Here is a 15,975-nt window from a genome sequence, read left to right as displayed (position 1 = left end):
TGAACGAGAGTCAAATGAAAAGAAAGTAGTGCAGCCTTTTAAAACCCCTGGGCTAGAGGGTGTCAAGGGCTGTCATCAGCATGATTGAAGCCACTCCTTAATCTGCAATGCTAATTAGAAAGCGGGTTTATGTGATTGCAAAGTTTAAGTATTGATGACCCCGGGCTATGTCGGGAGCAACCAAGTGTGGAGACCGCTGTTAACAATGCATTTTTACTTGTTTGATTGGGTTCTGCGGGCAAGGAGAGAAATGAATAATCAGGCTAAAAGGGGAGCCCATGTCCGATAGCAAAAACGCAAAAAGTGCAGCTATCGACTACATGCCTCAGAAAGGGAAACTGAACTTGTGCAGATCCGGTGATGTGAGGGAAAGAGTTGGGCATCATTTAATCCCCCATGAACACCAGCAAATGTTAAGAAACACACAGTAGAAAGAAACGGGTTGTTATTGCAAAATAATGTGTTGCTTTTAGGGTGATGGGTTTTATTTCTCAGGATTTCATGCAATTAAATGTAAACATGCGAATGTGAGACATTGTCTTGAGCTGATTATCATGTTCTTAGTGTTTCTCCTTTTCAGTCTGTATCATAAACCTTTTTGAAAGGGGATAGTCACACACTTCTGTCATAGTTACAGCCTAACCACAAACCCTTCTGAAACACTACACCCTAACCTAATGTGCACTACACCCTAACCTAATGTGCACCAGAGCTCCTTCAGTGCGAGACTGCTGCATCCTCGATGCATGTCCTTCCTCCCTGCAGCTGTCAGACTGTACAATCAGAACTGCTCCCAACAAACATAGATGTTTACATCAGCGCTGTAGCAACTTCTACTGTTATAACTGCGCATTACTTTTCTCAGCTTGTATATACACTAACTTATTGGACGTTACATGTCTACTTTTTAATGCACAGGTACAATACACAATCTGCACTTTTCTAATTATTCTAAATATTCTTAAGTATTTAAACATCTTTCAGTATCCTGCCCTGTTTGCACACTATCTGTACGCTAATAAACAGCTTGAGTCTAGGTTGAATTTAGACTAAAGCTTAGTTTTAGTCTAAATTCCAATTTTCTGAGAGCATTTGAGTGTGCCTACCTAATGTCTGAAAGTGCAGCCTGTTCACAAGTTAAGAAAACAAAATTTGGCAAGAGCAGGAGACACCTGTTTCCAGTCTCCCTCTCCCCCAAAGAACTCCTTTGAATTCTAAAAAATATATTATAATTTTATTTTCTGCAAATAGTATAAAATCTTAGGATCAGATTTTTTTTCTTATGCTCAACAAACTTTCTGGTGAAGTGTTAACAAACTGAATAACCAACTTGTTATTCTGATTTCTGCAGTTTAAAAGTCTTTGAGTTTCTTACATATCTGCAGCATCGGACATCAACAGAATCAAAAAACATTGCCACTCATTTATTCACACCACATCTGGAAGCTGTTTAAATACCTTCAGAAATTATCCCTGACTTGGAGACGGGATCGATCAGGATCTGAAAGCAAATGATGATGTGTGCTTAGTCACAGTTTGTAATCTACAGTCTCGTAATCGTCTTATTCAGTCTACTAAACTCTGGAGCGTGTGTGTTTACATGCCTGTAACTATCAAAGCAGCTATTAACACGTAGCTGTGTCCCAGTGTAGCTACTGAGTGTGGTACATTATGTTCCGCAAATACTAGTGATGTTGTTTCTGAAAGGGCTTTACTAAACCCCCTTATAATCCTTTAAGGTCTTTCTTTGCTCTTTAATTTGTGTGGATTCCAGATACACATTTAAATTCAGATTATAACAGTCATTCCTTGTTTATTCAGCTGATTGTTGATTATTTTTGAACAACTAAGATTTCAGGGCATTACAAATAACAGCAAACTATTTGTATTGTGTGTGTGTGTGTGTGTGTGTGTGTGTGCGTGTGTGTGTGTGTGTGTGCAGAGCCACCACCAGAGGATCATCTTCTCCAGAACACACTTTGGCCTGAGGTCCAGAAACTGTGAGTATCTAAATCTTACATGTATTTTCTGTTACCTGCTGTAAGTGAAATGCTGACATACTTATTGATATATTTGTGTCTATAAAGACATCAGTGTTTCCTTGTGTCTTCTATTGAAAAGTTTCTACTCTATCTGAAAATAATAGATTTCCCTACATAGACTTCTTTGTTACCCCCTCACCTCTGCACCCACAACTCCAGCGGCATATTCATCAGTCAGAATCCAGCTACTCGGCTTCCCATGAGCCACTTCTCCAGATTGAATATATTGCCACACTTTGGCCAATGTTAAATCCATTTACCGGTCATTCCACCATAAACATGACAGACGACACGGCCATTTATTTGAGGTGCGAACACTGTGTGTGTTGAAAAGCATTTTTCTACCTTCATTTGGCTTCATCCCTTGAATCATTTAGTGCAGAATAGAAACATTAAAATGAGTAAGTGACTAAATTATTTTTTGTGGCATAATTAATCCTCTCCCTGTTGTGGCCAAATTGCTGCAGTGTTTGAAAGCTGGCTGGTAGAGGCTGGAAATTCTTTCCACTGAGTTGCAGACTGCAGTTTGAGCTTGTTGGCATTTTAAAACAACCAGGTGATGGCAAGCTAAAAGCAATTAGGCCGTGAGTGATTAGCTAGAGCATCATCATTGTTCATCTGTGTCAGCAGGAGAAGGACTAGTCATCACAGATCAGTATTTTAATTTCACACTCTAATTATTTACCTGTCAGCAAGTGGCGACGGCTCGAGCCTGGAAGCTTGTTGGAGTGACACTCTGGAATAAAAGAATATTTAATTTACTGTCACACTGGGAGCTCTTCCTCTGTTCTGCCTCACCATGCATCCCTTCCCTGTCTGTCTGTAACATATATCTGTCCTTCTGCACAGTCAGAGTGGCTGTTCATGGTTAACCTCTGTATGATTGTCCCCTGTCCACAGGTACGGGCACGGCTTTGAGATGTTCTGTCTTGCGTCTGACAGCAGCAGAACAGTGGTGGCATCTGCATGCAAGGTCAGTTTGATAAGCTCCAGGCCGGACTGCATGTCACAGTCAGCCCTGCAATTGCAGTCGAAAGTTTAATTACAGTCATCATACAAATGATTGCCAAGGCAATATCAGGCTTTCAATGCTTTCTTTGACCTTTTATGGGGCTCAATGATTGGGCAAAACCCACAGTTAGGAATAAAAAGATTGCCGCCCCAATACATACAGAATCACAATTATACATGGAAGACACTTAATATATTTCCAGTTTAATATTTGAATACTCTTATAAGCACAGTTTCACAGAGTCCTGTGAAAAACCAAGTACAACCATCATTCAGTAGCTTGTAGAACCACCTTAACAGCAATAACTCGAAATAATCGTTTTCTGTGTGACGTCGCCTTGTTCTTTTTAGAGAGAAGAGGCAGCCTCAGTCTTCTTCTAATTGTGCTGTCATAACATGGCAACTGAGGTCTGTAGAGTCTGAGATATAGCTCTAAAGTGTTTTTGTTTGTTTGTTTTAAATATAATTTCTCTGAGCATTGTGTGGTTTGACCTTGGGACATCCACTGGTGGAATTGTGTTCACACATACCCAAATGCTCCAGACCAGCAAACTGCCAAGACTCACACCTGCTGATGATCAATTAATCGCATGCATTTGATCAGCAACATCTGGCTGCTGCTTACCCTCTTAATTCCTTTGGAAGCATCGAGGTATACTTTGACTTTCACATGGCTGTAAGCACAGTCCACACACTTTTAAATAAGTTTGAGGACAGGACTTGAGGACAGGACTTTGGCTGTTTTACTTATTCCACAACCACATTTAATGTGTGTTTGGGCTCAGTGACCTTTTGAAGCACCCACTGTGTTCAAGCTTCAGCTGTCAGGCTGATGGTTTGAAGTTATGTTGAAGATTTCTGAGGTAGTTTGCCTTAATTACTACAACCACGTATGCCAGTCCCACAGATTCTATTGCCCAGCACTATGATACCTTTACTTCACTAGATTTATTTGTCCAGTTATGTAAATTTGTGCATTTTCGTTGCTTAAGAGATTGTTTTCATTTACCCAAATGGGTTTTATTAGATTCCCCTCAATAACCATGTAAATTTTAATTGATTTTCTTTTTTAATAGATTCAATTAGTTCAACACTAATCATCGGGTCATTAGATCTTTAGATGAAAAACCTTCAAAGCAAAAACCAGATGTAAAAATAAAAACCTATATGCTAATAAATGTACACATCTGACAGAACCATCTAACTAACCTTTACCACTTCATTTGACTATTTTCTTACAATAAATGTAAATAAAGCCAATCCCCAATTATGCGCACACCAAGCAGTAGTGCGTCATTTTTACTTTATTTACTCAAATGTATCTGAATTATTCAGAGAAAAGGCTGAATTATGTCGTTCTTTTTAACCACTCTTCACCATAAGCCCATAATTTCCTGTATACAAAGTTTGTGACAAAGTGACCCAAATGTGCTTTAAATACAGTTAATTTTTATTTTCATCACTCTGTGCACGTATATCTCAAAACTTCTGGACTGCTGCTGCTCTTGTTGCTTTGTGGGTCTTTTTAACGCTCTGCTTGGCAAATCAGACTGCAGATTGGTTCTACTTGGTTTGCTTTCCAGTCCGCATGTTGATTTATTTTCCTCTAGGTCCCAATATTTTCTAAAATCCCAGGCTGACCTGACAATACTTGTAGCCAAACAACTTAATTTTGGTCTCATCTGATCATAACACTTTCCTTCAGAGGTTTTATTTCTTCGTCCATGTGGTCAGCTACAAGCATTAGCATTAGCTACGAGCCAGGTCCTTCTTTATTGGACAGCAGCCTGTCCTTACGTAGCCATGTAAGACTCACTTGAGAGTAGACAGCAATGTCCAGCAGCTTCCAGTTTATGCAGGCCTGTACCTTTGTGGTGTCTGGATTGTTTCTGACCACCCAAACCAACTTCCTTATAACTGAGGGTGTTTTCAGATCTTGTGCAGCTGTTTGAACAGATCATCTTGAATTATGCAGAAAGAGACATTACTAACTTGTCTAAATCTGTGATCCTCTTTCTCGGATCCTCACTGAGATCCTTGAACGTTAACATTTTACTGTGTGAGCTGTGAAACCCTTTATGTTTGCACAAATAAATTACCAGCTGTAGTTAATCACGGATACTTCATAGACCATTAAGAGGCACTACGTTAAGATATTCTCTTAATTTCAGCAACACCAGATTTATTTCTATGTGGGTGAATGTATATTTTTGATCCAGTATTTATTAAATGGAATCCCTTTACTCTTCAAGATATATTTTGTGCAAAACATCAGACTCAGACAGAATTATTAAGCCCCTGTGAAATTGAAGGTTTTTGTCAAAAATGTTCAGTGTTTTTTTCTTTTCAACAGACCGTGGGATTTTCAACATAGTATTTCTAGACTTTTTTTAAAAAGTTTTCTTTAGAAAGCATAAATCATTTTTGTTTGCACACAATAACAGAATTATTTCAGGAAAAAAAACGAGATTATCAGGGTCTATATTATTAGACCCCCTGAAAAACGGACCTCTTTGAGTCAAAGCAGAAACCACTGCTGTGCAATGGTGTACTTTAACTTTGTAATGCTCAAAGCTTCTAAAAATCAAGTTCAAACTGAGAGTTATCTTCCAATTTACACACTATAAAAACTTCAGTGAGAGTTTGATCAGTTACTTGAGAAAGCATCATGCCCAAAACAAAATCAATCAGTTTAGATTTGATAAAAAGATTTGTTGATGCTCACAAAGCAGAGATGGATATGCAAAGTTATCACAGCATTTCCAAGTGTTAAGATCTGGAGTGAGAAGTATCATCACAGAGTACCACACAGTACAGAACAAATTTGGCAGAGGGTAGGAAGCAAAAGGTTTGAAAGACTCTGGAAAGAAAACAAGTGTGAGTCTAAAGACACCAGAACAACTGCTAAGATATCATTGAATGACTTAGCCAGGTCAGGAACTGTGGTCTCAAAGAAGACAACCACTAGATCCCTGCACTGGAATGAAGTGTGAGGTTGCATACCAAGGAAACTTCTGCAGATGAGACAGCTTGAATCTAGACTAAAGTAAGAAAGAACGACCTGCAGAAAGTTTATGCGTACTGGAAACGAGTGCTCTTTGGCCACAGAGGCACTGTTTATGTTTGAAGGAAGAAGAGAAAGGTGTACAACCCAAACCCCCGTCCTCACAGTGAAACACGGAGGTGGATGTATTATGGGGATGCTATAATATGTAAAGATTTTGAAAGACAACCTCAAGTAGTTGGCAGCAAAACTGGGTCTGGGTTGTCTCTTTGTCTTTTAACACAACAACCACCTAAAACATACGTCGCTCCTGGTGAAGAACTACCTCCATAAGACCAAAGTAAATGTTACTGAGTGGCCTGCAAGAAGCCCCAACTTGAATTCCACTGAAAACCTGTAAGGTGCACCGAAGACCAAAGTCCATGCCAGAAGACCATCAAATCTGGAGGAGCTTGAGAAAATGATACAGAACTGACTGTTAGCATCAGGGGTGCTAATTGTTTTGATCGTGGTAGTTTTTGTTTTTTGTGAAATAATCTTGTTTCATTGTGGAACACTTCAACTGTGGAAGTAGCTTATAAAGTAGACACAGGTGCTTTTATAAAGCATTGTGTGTTTTATGTCTGACAATGAACTGACCCCTTACTATCTTTCCAGGCATCCAAAGCTGAGCATGCAGCAGTGCTGCTGTGGAGTACAACCACATGGCGTCAGCTGCAGGTTCTTCCATGTCACACCCTCACGGTTACCCAAATGGCCTTTTCACCTGATGCACAGCTCCTGTTGGCTGTTTCCCGAGATCGCACTTGGTCTTTATGGAGAAGGAATCTCCCCACACCTGAAAGTCCAGGTGAGAAATGAGGACAACACAGACTAATAAGGAAGTCTGTTTTACAGGGTTATTAGTGTTTGGTCTTCAGGATTAGATTTTCAAATGCAGCGTGACTCAGGATGAGACGTTAGTTCCTCATAATGCTTTGTAAATAAATTCAGTTTAATTAAAAAATGTGCTTGAGTGAATATTAAGAAAAAACGACAATGCCGGAGCCCTTCTGGCACATGGAATTGCTCCCCTAATTCCAAATAATTAAAATAAGGTAAACCCACAGAGCAGATTTCCTCCAAATTGAATTTCGAGTCAAGCTGGCCTTATTGGAAGGACTCCCCTCATTAATACTATGAAGAGCCAAACAAGTGATGCACTGAATGAATCGAGTCCAAAATGGATTTAATATAGGAAAGATTTGAAACTGACCAGACTGACCAAAATGAACGATTGGTGCTTACTTCCCTCCTTCAAGGCTTATAATTCCACATTTGTAGGTAGAGCAGTGATTTGAAACAGGCTTTCAAATGGGTAATTACAATGCAGAATACATCAAATCCTCTGCGGTGGATTGCAGAGATCTCATCAAATCTATGCTCTCTGGGATGAAGCTTGAAAAGAAAATTCTGAAGTAACACTTTGAATAAATACAGACATAAAGCACGATGCAGTAGCCTTTGCATGCGCTGATAAAGACAAACCACAATGATATTTATAGTTTCTTGTTAAACTGGGATTTGTGATATTGGGGGTAGCGCTCTGTGGGGCTCTGATCTGTGAAATTGTAGAGAAGTAAATGAGAAAACACTGAAGGTACATGAACGGTTTGTGAATATAAAGAGGCCTCTGTGTGTTTGCCAACTTCAGCTAAAGCCACAAAAACTGTCTTTCCCACTTCCAGTGGTGTTTGTGGGTCAGTGTAGGTGCTAAAATGTTTAAAAAGTGTGATCTTCAGATTGTGTGCTGTGTGCAAAAAGCCAGTTTAACCCATAAAGAGGATACTTTGATGCTTCCTTGCGGTAGGTGTGAGATTTGTTTACGCACTTTGAGAGCTGGTGTCTTGCACTAAAAATGTGATGGTTGGCAAATCCTGTCATTAGACAGGATTTGCCAACCATCACTCACTGATGGTGACTCACTGAAAACTATTAAATATTAAACTATTAAGAGCAAATTTAAGAGTGTATACACTGCTGAAAGTGGAGATAATGAGGTTAAATATCCCCCAATTACCTTGAAGAGTAGTCATGCTGCGGTCAGCTACAGATGAAATTGGCCCAATTTAACCCAGCAAATATCAGCTGAAAAGTCTCAGTTTTAGCGCTCTCTCAGTCATTTTGTCAATTTCTTTTGACCTTTACCCTCCTTTGTGACTTAACTCAGTGGTTTTGACATGGTCAGAGAAATAGATTTGTCTCTCTAAGGTCAACACTGTCAGGATTCACATTGGGTGAGAGCTTTCTGAGTGAGAAATCGTCTCTGGACTCAAATCTTAAACGATGCCATGGAACAACCATCCAATAAAACAGTCTCACTTTGCTTGTCTTTTTAATGTTTTTTTTTTTTTTGCCTTTTTATGATCTATTAAATAAATAAATTTGTTGATTTCATTTTATTACATAATCAGTACAACTTAGATTCTAACCAGTCACATCTGGCATAAGGTATCTGTTTGGTCCCAGATTTATTCAGTCAGAGTCTCCAGACACACGAGCAGAGTGATAAAGGGTGATAAATATTCACTGATGATAAAAAGGAGCTCTGCCAGAAGTGGTATGAAGCTGTAATCCCGACATTACAGAGTTTTTAGCTCATCCAGCTGAAAGATCATCATCTGTCTGTTCACCCGGCAGTCACACAGTACAAACCTCGGCTAAGGCAGCTCGCTTTCTGGGCAGCATTTACTTTTAAGGCAACATTGTTGTGTTTTCTGTATATTCATTTTGTTTTGTTTTCTTTGCTCTTTTTAGACATACTTTAAAAACTGTGGAATTAAAATCAGATAAAGGTAGCATGACAGATACTCTAATTGTACGAACATCATGAAGGAGTAGGTAATACTACGTAATAGGCAATGATTTGTAAATAACTGGACATAAATAAATTGAGCTTACGATATTTGTCTACTACATCTACTATCTAGTATCTAGAAATGTACCACAATATATTTCTAACTAACTAGGCAGCTTATTTACTTTCTCTTAACAATACTTTCTTGAAACATATAATGCATTTTGGAGTCAACTTGAAAGAAAGACAGATGTAAAATGTAAAAGTGAGACATTTTATGGCCTTATTTGACCTTGAAGAAGAGGCCAGGGATTAAGCCTGTATGCTTTAAATATAAACTGATAGAAAGAAAGGTTTTTTTAAATAACTATATAGTGTTATCACTTTGACCTTTAGATGACTCTATTGGCCTTGAAGAAGAGGTCAGAGTTCAAATGTAGCATATTTAAAATCTTTATAGGGTTCTTTCTATATTATGACATTACACATCTCACTTGTCAAAAACATAGGTTTAACATAAGTTATAAAACTTTTTCTGAATTTTCAACCATAAATCATAGTTGAATTTGAAGACATTGGTGGATAAAAGCCAAATTGTAATAGATTGCACTGGAGGATTGGTCAGAATTTAATCAAAATTGCACACAGTGATCACCTAATGGATCTTCACCCAAGCTGTGCTTTGTTGTTTTGCAAACATTTCTCCATTTTCACAGCATATGCTTCATGCACACTACTTACAATTACAAGTTCTCGCTCCTAGTGTACTGAGCAATATTAATATGGCAAAGTCATTAGCATGAGATTTTTGGTGTTGATACATGTTTCATGTATGAAGTGATATCGCTTTGCTACAGATTTTCCATACGACTTGTATCCTCTTAGATGATGATAATCAACTGATAGGTTATGATCATGGGGGCGTGGTCTTACTGGTTGACCACATCCTCCAAATGTTAGAGCCTTCCTGTCACCATCAGTAACATCAGCAATACAGTCAGTGCTCTGACATGCCGAGGTATTGACATGTTTTTATACTTTTTATGACCATTGTTACTACCGACCATGTCCTCATAATACTTCTGAATTCAGAGTAAGTAGAGATCTGATCTAGGTTATCGTATTAAGATTTGGGACACATCGTCAGTAGTGGACCTTGGATTCATCGGGTGTTTCGGCCATTATCATTAGACACCCTCATCCAAGGAGGCCCTGCTGGGGTTGATCAGGGTTGAGTGTGTCACTGGTTTATGTTAAATTGTTATTTCTCTTGTTCTTTCTTCTGTTTAGTTTTCTACAGTTTAATTGCTCCTATCTATTCACTGCAACTGAGAAATAATACTTACCTCTTTAGCATTTATGGAGCCTCACTTGTTCAAAGGGATAGAAAAGGTGATAGAGAGAAGTGAGACAAAAGGGACGAGATGGGAGAGAGCAAAGAGGAGAGCCGGAAGGGGGGGGCGCCCGATCTGGCTTCCCACACCTCCCCTACATATATGTGTTTACTAATGGTGTGATACTGTGAGAGGTGCTCTTAATTTTATACTTTCACTCTAAGTAGGTAGAAAACATCTCCCAAATCTAATTCTCAAACATCTGAAACATTGTGAATATAGATCCAGATAATCAATAAACCTTGAGAAACAATACATTTGAAAACAATCAAACATTTTATTTAAAAGAGAAAGAAAAAACTAGCTCAGATATTGGATTTCTGTTGGCCTAAGTTCTGTGTAGAGCTGTTGCTGTTGTCAACAGGAGTGTGTTCTTGGAGAGGATGTTTATATGAGAGAACCTCAGCACACAGACTCTACAAATAACTCAATCCTGCATTTAAGGTGAACAGAAAACGACATTTAAGCCCTAAGGATTACCTCCTCCTGCACCTGGTAAAGCATCTTATGTTTCTCTTGGCTTCTCCGGATGGTGTTAATGGGCACTGACAGAGGCGTCCCGCACTCCTCTGTTCGCCTGAATGGTGGGCTACGCAGAGGCAGGGTGGTGTGTGTGTGTGTGTGTGTGTGTGTTCCTGTCTAGCTATCTTTGTGAGGACCGAAATCTGCATTCTACTATACTTGTGAGAACCAACAGTCACTTGTGAGGACACACTAACCGGTCTTCACAGGTTTAAAGGCCTTTTTGAGGCTCAAAATGTGGTTTTAGTATCAGGGTTACAATTAGGTTTTGGTTAGGTTTAGGGTTAGGCATTCATTTTTAATGGTTAGGGTAAGGGGCTAGGAAAACCATTATGTCAATGAAGGTCCTCACTAAGATAGCTGAATGGGTGTGTGTGTGTGTGTGTGTTGGTCTTTGGTTTCTCTTAAGAGAAATGGCAAGGGATTACAGGGTTTTTTGTTTTTTTGCTTTTTCCAGGGGCGGGGGGCTCCCCGTCTGTTCTGGTTGACTGCTGAATCACTCAAGGTGATTGTGAGGAGCACGCACGAGGACACGCACAGTCTCCTACCTTCAGACTAGGGAAGGTTAAATGAAGTCAGAGCTGATCAAACAAATGACTACCTCTATTCTATTCACACATCTTCTGGCCCCTACCTGTTTTGCCTGAGCGTTTCCCTCCACCGCCCTATTTTGTCTTGGCCTTGGAGACATTGTCACCTTCTCTCTCCTCCTCCTTTTTGTTTTTTTTAAACCTGAGTGGGCTTTTATATGTTCTACCTTTTAGTCTTCTTGATACGTTTTGTGTGTTTTATCAAAATGGACACTTTCTCTATAGTCTGTGTCTCCAGTCCCCATCTGTGTGTGATGTGATATAGCTCAACAGCCAGTCGTGTTAATGAAAGATTGTGAAGGAGGGAGAAGGAGAATCCTTTGAACACAAACCTCAACACTTTGGTTAACTCGGACTTTTGTGGCAGTGCTGATGTTTTACAATAATTATGCTATGTGTGTGTGTGTGCGTGTGTGCGTGTGTGAGAGAGAGCCAGTGGAGAGCAGGACTACTGCAGACATGCAGGCAGGCAGCTGCCAGCAGCATACAAACAAGCTCTCTAGGGAAACCAATCTGGAGGCTGAAATGACTTAGGCTAGGGAAATAAACAGCAGCAGGTCATAAACCAAAACTGAGTGAAATGGAGGGCTGGAATGAGGTTCTCTGTCTTGTTCGGTTGTTTATTTGTCGCTCGGGAGAGTCTTTGTTGCTACTGAGCTGTGAGGCAGGGATCTAAACGTGCTGATGTCATGCTGCAGTAATCATAACGCAAAGTTTTGCTACCAGCTCATCCTCTGTTGGAAAAGTGTTGTTGTGGAGATGAAATGTGACACAATACATGTAGTGCCGGCACTCATACCATCGTTTGAATGCAGTTGTTTGTATGATCTCTCTTGCTCTTTGTTCCCGTTTCCATATAGAGCCCCTGTTCTCGCTGTATGCGCACACAGAGAAGGACACAGCCATACACAGCCGAATCATCTGGTCATGTGACTGGAGCCCTGACGGCAAATTCTTTGTAACATCAAGTCGAGACAAGAAGGTAATTTTTAAATGTTGCGTCACATTATGCGTTGACAATAATACCACCTGGTTGCACCCTTGAGTTGTAGCATTTTTTTCTAAACAAAGTGTGTGTGTGTGTGTGTGTGTGTGTGTGTGTGTGTGTGTGTGTGTGTGTGTGTGTGTCCAGGTGATAGTATGGGGCCCATGTAGTTTGGACTCTGGAGACCCTGTGCTGCCTCCTGAGATTAAACCGTGCTCTTCCATCTTAGATGTGGGCGATTCTGCTACTGCTATAGCGTTCTGCCCTGTACTCTGCTCTAATGACAGGTTTGTGTTACATGACATCCAACTACCGTCATATCGACTGGCCAGGTCTTATATCTGTCTTCAGTACTTTGGAAGTTTGTTTCATTAATTTGAAGCTGCAGTTTTGAACTATTTTCTTCTCCCTTAAACTGCTCATCAGTTAACTGATTGTTTAATTGGTTTAGAAGCTGTTAACCTCACATAAAGAAACATTATATCCAATTAATTTAAACACATGACATGACTGTGGCTGACACTAAACTGCTTCATGTTCTCATCTAAAGACCCCGGAGGTTCAGTCATACTGTGCTGAAATGGAATTAAATGTGGTAAAAATGTCTAACTCTTGTAGCGAAGAGTGACAGTACTGGTTCAAGACATCTAGGTCAGAGCAAAGGAAAACGAGGTCTGCTCTGAAGTTCGATTTTGTTGTGTTTCCTTCCTACTTTCCGCAGCTACCTGCTTGCAGTTGGCCTGGAGTGTGGCAGGATCCGGCTGTACAGGTGGAGCCCTGGCAGCGAGCCTGCAGGAGACGACTGGAGCTGCTGCGGAGAAACAGACACCTCGTATCCTTACTGCACACATGCAGTCGATCTGAGGTTCATCACAGTGTCAGTTGTGGGTCTTCACTCTGATTGCTGTTGAGAACCAGAAGCTTTCTGTCATTTACCATTTAAATAATAATAATAATAAAAAATTAGATAAGCGTGATGGAGATTATGTCTGCTTCCTTTGAAGAGGAGATGCAGATGGCATCAACCGGTACCTTAATTTTGGTTCTGTCGATGTTTTATCTCACACTGGTCTATGCCACTATAGTCTGTAAAGATCAAGATAGGTTGCACAGTCTTTGCATCAGGAAGTCACACCTCAGATACGCCTTTTTTTTTCATATTTTAAGATGATATATAAGTTGGAAAATTCATTGGTTACTGCAGGTAAAAATGAACAACATATAACAAAAGAACTTTAATATGTATTATAATAATATAAATACAAATCAAAGGTACTTTCTTGCCACATTTACGGCCCCTGGAACCACTGAGCATTGTTTCTACTTAACTGCCTATTGTTGCAGACCAAGTCCATCCCTTTATGACCACAGTGTACCCATTTTCTGATGGCTGCTTCCAGCAGGATAACACACCATGTCACAAAGCTCAAATCATCTTAAACTGGTTTCTTAAACATGAGAATGAGACCACATTACTCATATGACCTCTGAGGATTGTTTAAACGCCTTGCTGAATCTTTGCCAAGAACAATTAAGGTAGTTGTGAAGGGAAAAGATGGTCAAACCCAGGTGTAGCAAAATATACCAAACAAAGTTTTTGTGTTGTGTGTTTAACAGAAAAATTATGGTTTAGTGTAAAATAGATGGGATGTCAGTTGTGTAGATTTTGTCTGAAAGCTTGTTTTGTCATCCAGACAAGTATTCTGTTGTCTCCTTTCATCACACATCCTCTCACAGACAAAGCCACACTCTGGCAGTAAAACGGCTCCGCTGGAGGCCCAAGACTGGCCGAGCAGGTCGGGGGAATGGCAAGAAGGATGGACAGGGTGATGGAGAGAGTGAAATCGAGGAGGAGAGCTCCTGGGTCCAGCTCGCCAGCGCCAGTGCCGACCACTCTGTCAAAATCTTCAACATCAACAAACGGGCTCTTTAGCACCACCAACACTGACACTATTATGTCTCTCACACCCAGAGAGACACTTTGACTGAGGGCCACAGGCCTAACTGAGGCACCGAGGCCACAGCTGCTTGCTGGCATGCCATGCAGTCCCTGTGACAGCCAGTTAAGTCATGGGTCAGTCACAGGACAAACCCACAGCACACATGCCCTGCAGTCTGTCTGCACACAGCTGAACGGATTTGATGGGTGGAAGCAAGATGGTAAAAACACCATGACCTTTGGGCGGTATTTTGCTTAGACACTTCAAAGTGTTTTAGATTCAAAGAAGAAGACTCAGCAGGATTTCTATACAGACTGCGTATTTATACAGGTCATCCAAGTAACCATTGGCATGGCGAACTGTATTCTTGAAGGAACAATTCAATTCTGAGTGCCATCAGAGGCAGGGCTTGTGTTGCATGTTTGTGCCTTGGGATCAGTTGATTAAATGTCTTTCATGTATGTCACGTATGTGTATAGGTAGTGTGCAAGCAGTCCAGTACGCAGCAATGATATATGACTGCTAGACACTAGGGATCACATTTTTATCCTCTGTGGAAACGTGAGTGTATTAAAGATGACCATTTTGCAAATATTGCTGCTGTCTCTTGACTTTTTAATAGATTTCTCCTACCTTGCAGGCATTCTGTAATCCAGTGCACTCAACATATTTTTGTGAAAAATTACAGTAAAGTGCTTTACAAAGGAAGTCCAAAATTTGACTTAGAAAAAATGATGGAAAGTTTTTAGCACGTTTCGAGGAGTTTTTTTTTTTTTCTTTCTCGTGAAATGAAACCAGGTAAGATTGTCTGTCGCCGGGCTGTTCTCATGGTAAATGGTTGTCCTCTCTAGCTGAGCACTCAATGCGCTTTATGCAACTTGTCTCTTTCATCCATTCACACAGGCACTTTTGTCTGTTTTTTTTGTTTTTTCCTTACGTAAGTGCTTTCTAACATTTGATGGATGGATGCATTAGAGAGCAATTTAGGGTTAGTATGTTGCTCAAGGATATTCGGCATGCATACTAGAGCAGCCAGGGATCGAACCAACAACCTTCCGATTAGTATGTGACCTCGTACCTCCTGAGCTACAGCCACGTCATCATCAAGCACAGTGGGTGAAATAATTGATCCCCTGCTGTATTTGTAAGTTTGGTAATTTGCAACAAAATGAACAACAACAACAAAAAAACACATTACAAGCACCATGTGCCGTCTTCTGCAGGGGAACCTTGCGGGCACTGCAAGATTTCAGTACATTATGGTGTTGTGTATTACCAGTGGTGTTCTTGGTCTCTGTGGTCCCAAGTGGCTTCAAATCATTATCAAGCTCTTCCCCAGGGGTGTAATTTCCATGGGGGTTAGGGGGGGTTATGACTCCGCCAATAATCAGACCCAACCAATATAAGCCCCCCCCCCCCAATAAAATTATAATTTATCTTGCGTAAATATTCTGTTGATTTTCTTTACTCGTTTCAGGTATTACCAGCAAAACAGTTGCATGTTTAATCATCTGGGAATTTACCCAGATTTATTTAGACAGAGATCTTGACCGCCCCGGAGTTCAGCACAAAGTTACGCCGATGCTCTTCCCATGTAGTTTTGGGTTGTTCCACCAACACCACCTTTCATGATCATCCTCAGCCCATGAGG

The 15,975-nt window shown here is 40.3% G+C and overlaps 1 protein-coding gene across 1 annotated transcript in view; it reads left to right on the top strand.

Moving 5' to 3' along the window:
* The window catches only part of elp2 (elongator acetyltransferase complex subunit 2), a 33,355-nt gene extending 18,439 nt beyond the window's left edge, over positions 1–14,916 (top strand). Inside the window, exons 16-22 of the mRNA XM_085262745.1 lie at positions 1,943–2,000; positions 2,943–3,015; positions 6,715–6,907; positions 12,260–12,381; positions 12,532–12,671; positions 13,106–13,216; positions 14,122–14,916. Coding sequence (XP_085118871.1) covers positions 1,943–2,000; positions 2,943–3,015; positions 6,715–6,907; positions 12,260–12,381; positions 12,532–12,671; positions 13,106–13,216; positions 14,122–14,317 — 893 coding nt within the window. The 3' untranslated portion in view covers positions 14,318–14,916. The remainder of the gene's footprint in view (positions 1–1,942; positions 2,001–2,942; positions 3,016–6,714; positions 6,908–12,259; positions 12,382–12,531; positions 12,672–13,105; positions 13,217–14,121) is intronic.
* Positions 14,917–15,975: the final 1,059 nt, after the last annotated feature.

This window comes from Mchenga conophoros, linkage group LG22, assembly GCF_057382185.1.
Source record: "Mchenga conophoros isolate Kocher_MC1m ecotype Shallow Benthic linkage group LG22, M_conophoros_male_GT1.1, whole genome shotgun sequence".
NCBI classification, from domain to species: Eukaryota; Metazoa; Chordata; class Actinopteri; order Cichliformes; family Cichlidae; genus Mchenga; species Mchenga conophoros.
The sequence above is the reverse complement of the archived record's forward strand: the minus strand, read 5'-3'. Positions and strand labels throughout refer to the sequence as shown.